The sequence below is a fragment of the Rhopalosiphum maidis genome, chromosome 1 (assembly GCF_003676215.2).
Source record: "Rhopalosiphum maidis isolate BTI-1 chromosome 1, ASM367621v3, whole genome shotgun sequence".
Lineage (NCBI taxonomy): Eukaryota > Metazoa > Arthropoda > Insecta > Hemiptera > Aphididae > Rhopalosiphum > Rhopalosiphum maidis.
In genome coordinates this window covers 92,694,457-92,706,100 of record NC_040877.1, presented here as the reverse complement: position 1 = coordinate 92,706,100, position 11,644 = coordinate 92,694,457, and the positions used below count along the sequence as shown (strand labels likewise).

The 11,644-nt window shown below is 25.9% G+C and overlaps 1 protein-coding gene across 1 annotated transcript; it reads right to left on the bottom strand.

Moving 5' to 3' along the window:
• Window positions 1-1,677: 1,677 nt before the first annotated feature.
• LOC113548525 lies at window positions 1,678-5,974 on the bottom strand. Its single transcript, XM_026949459.1, has 6 exons — window positions 5,809-5,974; window positions 4,903-5,020; window positions 4,744-4,840; window positions 3,487-3,674; window positions 2,556-2,606; window positions 1,678-2,467 (listed from the first exon to the last, which is right to left on the bottom strand). Exons 2-6 carry the CDS (start codon window positions 4,987-4,989, stop codon window positions 2,384-2,386), a joined length of 507 nt encoding a protein of 168 aa, XP_026805260.1. The 5' UTR covers window positions 4,990-5,020; window positions 5,809-5,974; the 3' UTR covers window positions 1,678-2,383.
• Window positions 5,975-11,644: the final 5,670 nt, after the last annotated feature.

The window sequence follows — 11,644 nt, the reverse complement described above, 5'->3', positions numbered from 1 at the left end:
GTGGTCATTATTTATGGTCCCTCCGGTGACCGTTAATTGGAAGCTTCACTGTAGAACATCTTTTAAAATATTTAGTTTGAACATGTGAACATAAATGGTACAACTTATATTATACATATAAATCTTAGAGTGAATCTTATTTTCCTAATTTTATGTTCATAACAAACAACACTAACAATCATATAATCATATCACAAATTACATAAATCATTGAAGATATTAGGTAGTTATTGTATTTCCATTTTATGAATTTAGGTATACCTTCTTTCTCCTTGTACACATACTAATAAAATACAATTAATATTTAATAATAACTAAGTTTTGATGTAAATTTCAAAATTTTCAATTTTCATAAAATCTTATAGCAGACCAGAGGATGAGCTAGAGATTTCCACAGAGGGCAATGGTCTGCCCATCGCCACTGTAAATACATAATACTTGGGTAAATATTCAATTCTTTCTCAATTACCCACTAGATATTTATCCATCAAGACAATTTAGCTGTGACTCGATGAGATAATCGTATTACAATAACCCTCTTATACCACCACTGAGATTTGAGAGTCACCAATGATGGAATATATGACATTGAGAACTCATATTTAGAGCAAATAATTCTTTAACATTAAAATTGTCAAATACACTGCTGAGCTAGATGTGTATGCTAGAGTATGCATTAAAATGTACATTATTATAAATTGATTACTTAGGGTTTAATTTAATTATTTAGTAAATGATGATGGTAATTTGTATCAAAAAAAAATAGATACCTAGATACTATATAAAATTTTAAAAATAACAGACAAAACTGAAAATAATTTTTAAATGCAATATATTATAATATAAATTATCAAGAAATTGTTAAGTTTTAATTGAAAGACATCAAAAAAATTAAGCTGACAACTAGGAACACATAATATAACTATCAATATATATTTTCATTGCAGTACTCAACCACTTAGCTGTATTGCAATCATAAAGGTATTGATTGGAACTTTAAACAGTATGTGTAGTTATTGAATAGAACTATAGAAGTAAATATTATTATAAAAATATCTACGCTTCTTATATTACAGCTTGCTTTTTTATTTAAATTTAAATATATAAATAAGACACAAAACCTCCTTTTATTAGTAAAACCATTGATTATATAGTATTACTATAATACTAGTATTTATAATCAATGGTAAAACTTAATGTAAATTTCATCAAGTGGAAAAAAATCAAACAATCATCAATACAGGTAACTCTTAATTATAAATCTTTATCATATCAACTTTTCATACATTTGACTAGTCACAATATGAAAGGTCATTAAAATTGAACTATATAATGACGTTGTGCATTACACACATAGTTATCAAAAACGTCAGTATAAATATCTGTAAAAAAAAAAAAAGGCAGCGAAAAATGTTATCATTGGTATTGTGAGAAAATGTTCATTTAAACAAATTATAAAAGGATTTAATTGTTTATCTCTTGTAAGTTATATTATAACTTCTACATGCTGTTAAGATTTTCTTAATAATAACAATAAATTAATATTAAATATAAATAGTTTATTATCAAAAATACTAAAAACGTAATACAAATTTATTTTTAAATATTCAAAAAGTAATTACTTATTTACTTAAAATATAATATAATACTTATCTTTATATTTTTATTTAAGGCACGATTATTTAAATTTAAAAAAAAATGGACGGATTACAATATTGAACAAATATGATGAAATTAGTTAAAGGGGACGACAACAATCAAATGAGGTTTATATATTCATATTTTATAAGATTGCAAATGAGTAAAGGTATTATTATAATTATCTGTTTTTTAAAACCAGACTGTCAAAAAAGATGAATTATCATTTCTTTGGTATAATTTGAACACAATATTCTTATGTATTTACTATTTATGTAATATTTCAAATAAAGATCTTTATGTCTATAGTTTGCACTATGTACCCCCTTGGAAAATGTCCAGGCATCTTTCAAGATGGTATATTATATCTAATTTTCCTCAGCACATTATGAGCTTCAGATCAACCTAACACTCTTAACATATTAACACCTAAGTAAACATTCTGAGTATTTTCATGGTATCAGGTTTAAAGCCTTGATTAAAACATTTGAAGGTCATATGGAATCAAATTTCATGTAACATTTCTTAAAACATTTTTTTTCTATATGAAATTAGATCATTGCCGTTCCCTATAAAATTCTTACATAGTAATGGCAGTCTTAACAAAATGGTTCCTAGTTAGCAAAAAAAAATTATCAATATAATAGATATTTCAAAAAAAAAAATATTTTTAAATAGTCATAATAATATAAAAAAAATTCAATTATAAGTGCTGTTATACTATAAAGTATAAATGCATAGCTTATTAAAATATAAGAAGCTCAATGTTTGGTGATTGCATTTCGTAGATCACTCTGTATTGAGTGTAAACACATAACCAGCAATAAAACTAAAAAATAAAATATATTAGAACATAAATAATGAATTTTTTTTAATAATTTATTTATTTTGTATTTTATTTAATCTTGTAAACATACTTGCATAGCAGCCACAATCCAATAAATCACAGCAGCACATATTATGTGAATCTAAAAAATAATAATACCAATTTTGACATATTTAATATAAACTATATAATAATAATTAACTTGATTCGGGATTTCAGAAGCATAGTATTTATTTATTTAGTTATTATTAAAACTGCTAAAACTAGGATCATTGAACTAAAAATAATAACATTTTTTTTTTTTTTTTTTATGATATATATACATTTTATACAATACCTAGTAATTTATTTATCCAAGAACACTCATATAAAAACTATGAATATTAATAATTTTTTTTTTTTTTCACAATCTAAAATTTTTACAGAATTGAACGAATAGTTATTGAGTTATAAGTATTTTAAGTTTAGATGAATGAAATGGTGTAGAGGCACAACTACACTTGGGTACTCCTCAAAATGTTAATCTACTACTCTATTTACCTAAAATTAAATACTTATAACTAAGGTACGTATTTCAATGCATTTGCATCTTTTTTATGGAATGTCTTACACAAATACACGATGCTTTCCAATGTACAAATGTGTTTTAAGTACTCCATGTTGTAACTAAAAATTGTTTAAGCTATTTCTCAGAGTATGACTAAAAAAATCGACTATTTAAATTTACATAGTATAAAAATATAATACATAATAAAATAAAAATGTTATTTGTCAAATTTAAATTTTTACTCATTATTTATATTTATAAAGGTATGTTTGTACCTATACAATATTTTTTTGTTAAATTTAAATATTTATTTATTTCATTAACCCTACACAATATATTACCTCTTCAAAAACAATATGCTTGAAATTCAAAAGTATTGTATTAAAAAGTCAAGCATTGAAACATATAATTACTAACAGAAACAAGCAATGCTTAAATTTTATTTTTAAAGAATAATATTATAAAATGTACTTACATAAATATAGTATCCATATAGCAGCCAAATGGACCAAACCAGTAAAAATATTACAACAAAGCCCATACCAATTAGCCATGGTAATAGGAATCCTCGAAGATTGTTATTTAAACCCTTCAGCAACAATAGAGATGAACCCACCATATAGGCAAAAAATATTAAAGTGTACACCACATAATAATTAAGTTCTAAACAAAAAAACATAATAATTAAAAATGCAATAGATTAAAAAATGTAAAAATAAAAATGTAATAAATTCTGACTCTTGAAAAAAGAAACCTACTGTGATTAATTTACATATTCTTCAAACTAACCCTATCACAGCACAACCTAGTAAAAAACCTCGGTACAATCTGGTCAGATCTGTTATTATACAAGCATCAGGTTCCTTAATTCATTGGCCACATTAAAATGTCATACTACATAACTAAACATTAAAACTACTATATAATAGGTCAGGTTAAAAGAACTAGTTTTTCGAAAATTTATTAATAGAAATAAAAATATAATTTAAAAATATAATATTGATGTATGTAAACTATGATAAAAAATTAACATTAAATGGTCAATGTCAATGCTGAAAAAAAATCTAAAGTATACATAATACAGAATGCGACAAAATGTATGGCCATTATAATGACTTTGACAATTACACATAATAGTTATTATTATTATAAGACTTATAGTATATGTATAGAATATTAAAGTAATGGAGATAGAGTAATTAAGTCAAATAATATTTTATTGAATTGATTTTGATTAACACTTTGACTGCGACATGGGTTGACTTGAACGATTCCCCTGTACAGAACATTTTTTGTAATAATAGTAGCAAGTATAATAGAAATATGAAAAATACTCGGAATCTCAAACCACCAAGAATTAAACAAATCTGTGTGGAGGTGCAAGCACAAATAACTTGTTGTATGCTTGTATTATTGGGAAAGTAATACAGGTTGTCGACCATACGTTGACACCTGCCACATAGTACACATACGATTTGTCGACAACGCATCGACATCAGTAGTCAAAGTGTTAATAATGAAATTAATTTTCAAGTTTAGCTTGTATATGCTAAAATGTGGTTATGCTCTGAATAATCATCGTACACAACTATAGATATAATTAGATTATATAGAAATGTGCCGTAAGCATAAAAAGGTTGAGAACCACTGTCTTAAGAATGTATATTATACAGGAGACATTCTTGCCTATTTTAAAACTTAGAGACTAGTGTATTTTCTTTAAATTACTTACCACGTAAATTAGCTTCAAAAAAAGGATTATACATTTGTGTTGATTCACCTCCATTTTGCATATGGACAAGAAGTGCCATCAAGAAAATTGATATCGCCTAAAAAATAATAAAACAAATATTTATATACTAGAAAAATAAAAATAAATGTATAAGCTTACAATTGTGTATGCTGCTACAAATTTACAACCAGTTTTCACGTCTGGATACACAATAATGGGCGTCCAAAATGTTTTTAATAGAGTCATTGTTCTTTTTTGTCAATAATCACAGTAAAATCTATAAAAAAAAATGTAAATATATTTAGAAAAAATTATTTAAAGTAACAATAATTTCACATTATGCCTTTTAATTATAAGTAACAACTAAACTCAATCAATTATAATAATTATATATAACATTTACATACGATAAACCAAGGTAAATACATACAAAGTAATAGTAGTCTTCAAATAATTATAAAATGTATTATAAAAATAATTGAAAACTTATAAGAAGTGTAACATTTATAAATATGGTCTAATATTTACACAGTTTTGAATTTAGTTAAAACAATCAAGCAAATTTGTTTGAAAGCAAAAAGAAACTATTTATTGTTATTAATTTTAACAATATAAAAAATAAATGGTTTAATAATTGCATTAATGGCTCATTTTCAATGTTACACAAAAAATAAATGTCTGATAAATGAAGACTGAATTACAATAACTGGGTAGTCAGCACTAAACATAATAATATATTATATCAAATAGATAATGACCAACAAGTTTCAAAAGCTATGCATAAATACATAAAAAAAAAGGAAGGCCAGCCAGCAAATCTGCAAAAGTATAAAAACTACATTAACCAAATCACAATCAATGGCAAGACTTAAAATTATCATGATTGAGTTTCAAAATGCGTGATTACATAAAAATAATACAATAGTTTGCACTACCATTGTGTTTTTTTACAGGCGGTTTTTATTAATAGTAAACAATTATTTTTAGGGCGTGTTGCAGTAACTAGCAGTGGTGGTATTAGTTCAATTAGTTGTAGTCACCGTTTAAATAATAAAATTTGCTTACGAATTACGACGTCAGTTGAACGCTTCTTCGTTTGTATTCAAAGTCAATACGTACTAACGTATTAGATTTGAAAATCACCAGTTTGAATAAGCTATTAACGGCGTCTTGATCTAGACATCTAGTTAAACTTGTTTCTTGGGAAGAACGGAATTCGTCAATCATTGAACTGATCTGATCACTGATATCACATTATCACTTATTATCAGAAGCAAAGAGTATGTAGTGTTATCATTGTTCGAAAATGCTGCCAACAGATATTATTCGAGATATTAGTTTGCTAGCGGGAACAAGACGGTACAAAAAAAAAAAAACAAGCAAATTGATTAATAGGTATTCAAATTATTTATTAAAATGCATAGTGTATTAGTGTATACAAGCGGGTAGGTCAGATAGGAAATAATAAGATTAAGAATCAAACATCAGCATTTAGATAATGAGCGTCCCCAGGAAGGAGGGTGAGAAATGGGGCACTTGCCCTTCCCCTAGACTTTAAAATTTGTTTTCCTAAGTAATATCTGTTAGGTACGCCATGAACGCCAATTTAGTAAACACAAAATACTTTATTTTTTGATAAATACTAAATAGTATAAAATTCTCTTTAGTAATAACTGGATTATTTTATCTTATCATAGTTTGAGTGCTCATGTCATCGCTTCAGTTCAAAACTGCAATAACTCCAAAAAACCATTATTGAAAAATAACAGTTTTAAAAAACCTAATATTTTAGAATAATTATACATAATTTTTTTTTATAGATAAAAAATTCAAATTTGGAATGTACTTGTTACTGTATAAGCTAAACCTAATTATAGTATAATTTTTAAGTATCATTAATTTAAAAAGAGTACTTAAGCACACATATCAGTATTGAATCAAAATACTATAAACGCTTTAAAAATAACTCGACATATTGCAATATTGAACTAAAACACAATACACATAAATTGATATATTGCATAAATTAACTAGGATAACAATTGTAAACTAGGTGGATATTGTATAAATAATAAATATTCATTTTAAATTTTAAATTTTAAATAACATAATACATTGTAGAAACTAGAAATAAAAACATAACATAATCTTTAAAATAAAAAAAAATTAAAATGTATCTTTGTAATTAAAAAAGCAAAATTATAAACAAATTTATATGTACAGTACATTTTATAATATAATAATATTATTATTATTATCACGTATCGTACACATTTATGAATTAGTCACTTAAGTTATTCTCACTTCTGCCGTCTTTGTCTGTTGTTAGTGATTTTAAATTTTTATAAACTGCCCAATGAATTTTTGGAATTGCATTACAGTGACAAAGGGATAAAACATCTATTTTCTTAGCATCACTAATTGTACAAGATGAAGTCAATGTTTTTAATTCTAGGATATTGAAATCAATTAATAATAAATCCATTTACGAAACTTTTATTTTATATTTTTTTACGTTTTTAATTTTTTAGGTAATTTTTTTGCCTTTTTAGTTTTTAGGACATATTTTCGTTTTTAGTTCATTTTTTGGTATTTTTAATTAAATTCCATCAATTAACATCTTTAAAAACCTTTTGAAAAATTTTAAAAAATGTTTCTGGCAAATAGCACTATTCAAGAATCAATAAATTTCAAAATCAAAATTCAAATTATTCAAATTTTATTAAATAAATACATTTTTATACATATAATAATATACTAACATTATAAATATTAAAATTAAAAACCATTTTAAGTGTATTTTGTACTATAATTGTTCACATTTTAAATGCATTTTATATTACGTTTTTTTAACATTTTAAACGCATTATTTAAGGTTTATTAATACATTAAATTCACAGCCCTACTGATAAACATTAAACATTAGGAAGTGATCTTTTAGTACATTATAATAAATATATCAACTCGAGCTATTTTGTTTTTAATTTTAAAATTTTTAGTCGTATAGGTATCAAAAGGACTTTTATAGACAATTGTCTTAGATTGTATTTATTATAACTAATTATTAATAAATATAAAAAATAATTATGCAACGAAGTTATATGTGGCATGTGAATTATGCAATAGATCTATGTTTATTATTTTAAAATATTTTGATGAGTGAAATTAGGTGTGCAGTAGGAAAATACCTTAAATACCTAAACAGCTTATTATGATATTTTTATCTTGAGTGTCATATTCCTTTTCTTATCTGCTTAAGCATTTTTCCTCTTGATGTTTGTTATACTTGTCTTCCACATCAATTTTATCTTCATCTGATTGATTTAAATTTTTGAACGCTACATAATAAATTCATAAATCTTTTTTTGGCTTAAAGAATGAAATATTTAATTTAACTAACTTTAATTTAACTATTAAAAATATTTTGAATATTTTGATACATTTTTTTTAGCCAATTTAATATTTTGTTCATAACACATTTCTATGTACAACTTGTACATCATTGAAATATTTAAACTTTCTTCAATAAACTGTCTGGAATTATTTGCCCAACAATAATGGGATGGTACTGTGGGAAATGATTTCTTATAGCATATTTTGTTGTTTCATTAACTTTTCGTCCAATATTACCATGTTTACCATATTTATCAACATATACAACCATCATTCGTTTTTTAGTGGTAGTAAGAATAACTCAACTTGAAATACCTAATGTTGCCATAAACAATGTCTTACAAACTCTAATGGCTTCTAGATTATAATCATAATTTAATATCTCATACTAATATAGTAATAAACTATTAAGGCGGGCGCGATACTTTGGATTTATTTAAAAAATATTATAAACTATTATAAACCATTATAAACTCACGTCTGTTTAAATCTCGCATTTCCCAATACTATTCATGTATGATACTCTACGCTCATCAATAGTTATATTATTAATACACATTAACCTACATTTTTCATTGCAAGGAATTCCTAATTTTCTGGCAGCAACTACTTTCAAATTTGAACTCGATACATACGCTTTTCCTTCGTTTCTTAATTTTTTTTTGTACATAATGAAAAACGATTCTGAACAAAGATGATTTATCAGTCTAGGATTATTCGTAGGATATATTATATTATTACCTATATTTAAATATTGTAATATATCGTTATTTTACGCGATTTTGTAAAAAATTAAATTTCATACATTAATACAATTTTTACTATATTAACGCTAGAATTTTTTTTACAGTTATTTGAAGGAAAAAGTTATGGAGAACCTTGTATTGGATTTTTTAACTTTAAGTATAAATCATAAAAATGTTATGAATTTTCAATTTTAAAATTACCTGCAAATTTTCGCGATTTTATCACATTTAAACTTTAAATGCGTATACACAAAAACTAACGATTTATGATTTTTTTTTTTTTTTATTACGATAAGTACAACTTATAATAAAACTTGTATTAAATATTAAAGATATTTTGGAAAGCCAAAGTTTTTCATTGTTTGCAAATAGCTTAAAAAGTCAAAATATCTAAATTTAAATTAAAATATTATATATGATATAAAAATGTAATTGTAAATAGATAACGCGAATATAAACATCTGGTGAACATTTCAAGTATTTACAATGATTCGTTTTTGAGTTACAGCAAAATAAAAGAATCGATTTTGTCAAAAACTGGTTATGCGTAAAAATTCCCGGTTTTCCGTTATTTTTTTAGGGTTTTTTCTAACGCTTTAGAAAACTATTGTAAATTTTTTACTTTTGACCCCGCAAAGTCCCAACTAGATTCACTTCCCTTTTCAAAGAGGGGCTGAAGTTAAGAATCAAAGCATTATTTCTACTCCAAAACGTGACGACACAAAAAAAAAAAAAAATAAAAAAATCTTACATCGTTGTAAAATCAATACATTCCTCACTTCGTTCAAAATCTAAAAATTGTCATGAAGGGGGGAGCTGTAGTGACCTCAGGTACTCGCACACTGCACTTGTTATATATAGATATTTCTCTGTGAACTTGAGTTAGTAATAATGGTTTATTGTAATAAGATAAAAATTTAAATGTTTAATTATAATATACTTAGTAAATTTGTAAACAGAGTGAAATAACTCTGCCCGAGAAATTAGTTAATTCAAAACTTTGGATCTGGACTCAGAATACAAGCGGCGATGTTAGGGCGCGGCCCAACGACTCAGCTAGGTCCGGTGATTAGGGATATAAGACTAATTCTAATCGTACAGCGTGTAGAAACCTGTATATATACCAAGTCTCCGCTGGACGAATGCACGGTAAAAAATAGAAGTGGTGGGTAAAGGAAGCCGAACATATATTGGAAGAACTAATACTAATCTTTCAAAATTATGATTTAGTAGTACAACTATTATTGTTCTACTTTAAGTTATTTATCGTTTATTTCGTGGAAATGAAATCCAATTAATGTAACATTATGCGTAAACAACACAGTCACGACGACTCGTGATATCATTGCAATATATGTTAACTAATATTAACTTAACAGCAATAGTAAAATGGCTACGTCGATATATATATATATATTTATATATTAATATTAAAATAGTAAAGCTCTAAAGCGACTACGTCGGTAAACTATAGGGTCCCTTAAACATAAACAAGGAAATATATTTTTTTACTTATTAAATCACATTTATGATCATATTTAGAAGTAGTAACAATTAATTACTCATTTAATAATAAATAATTATAAAAACAATCAAATCCAGTATAACTAGTATAAGTAATATCATCCTAATACTTTTCCTGTATCCTAATTTAAATATCATAAAATTGTGGGGGCCCCTGGGCTACACCCAACTCAGCCCTCCCTTAAATCTGGCCCTGCTCTTTAGTCTTTAGTGTAGCGGGCCGAATGTGAGCAACCGTGAGTAAATGTTGAAGTGAAGTAGAGGTGAAATGATTAAACGATGATAATATTATTTCCTATGTGTTTATAATTGAAAAATAAGCCAAATCCAAATTACTAAATCCTGACTCGCGTCTAGTTTGAAAGTGCTTGCTCTAGAAATCTGGTAAATCATATCTGTCGGTTTCCTGACCAGGGCTCCCTTATATAGTCGGTTTTCCCTGCCATATACCTATCTCTTGTCCCTTATTATAGTCAAGAGATGCGCATCGTCATATTCCCCCAATCTACGCGTTCTCGGATTCAGGCGTACGTGCGATGTTTGTACTATCCCATAGCTTCCGGATGACGTCGCCCACGTATCCAATAATATGTTATGTTCATGTTTAAAACGCACACAACTACGCTATTCGTTCCAACTACTGCGTGGTTTCTGGTACGTACCCATCGTATTCGTGGAATACGTTTCTAATCCAAGAACTATAATTCTTATATATAGGACTGGTGTATTTTAGAAAGTGCCAAGACATACTTGCAAGCCTATTCTTGCTAATATATAACGGTGTTATTAAACTCTATACTCTCCCTCGTTATAGATTATTAGAAATGTTACATGTGTATATTATTGTTTAATTATATATCAATTAATATTGATATTATATTATAATTGTAAGATATCAGAGCACGCTGCATTAGGATTAGTCTTCACGATATAATTTTTATACTTATAATATAAAATCATATTAAATTGATTTGAAAATGAGTAAATCCATTAAAAAGAAATAATACCATAAGCCCATAACTTCATTGTCTTCATTATTAATTTTATAATATAATATAGTATGTGAGTTTTAACATCATTAGTGTAATAGTGTATATATATATAGGAGTTATATTAAAAAGTGGGAGTAGATAATATATTTGAAGTTAAACCTAATTTTCTTAAATGCACAGTTAAGCATATAATACATTAGTGGGTAAATGTCATTCCTTTTATTAATATTATAAATGATGACCTAA

Excerpts from the sequence above, each read along its gene's own strand:
- LOC113548525 (XM_026949459.1), bottom strand. The coding sequence starts at position 4,989 with ATGACTCTATTAAAAACATTTTGGACGCCCATTATTGTGTATCCAGAC. Across the intron at positions 4,841-4,902 it reads TTGTAGCAGCATACACAATT|GCGATATCAATTTTCTTGAT; the intron begins GTAAGCTTATAC and ends ATTATTTTTTAG. Across the intron at positions 2,468-2,555 it reads GGATTGTGGCTGCTATGCAA|TTTTATTGCTGGTTATGTGT; the intron begins GTATGTTTACAA and ends TTTATTTTTTAG.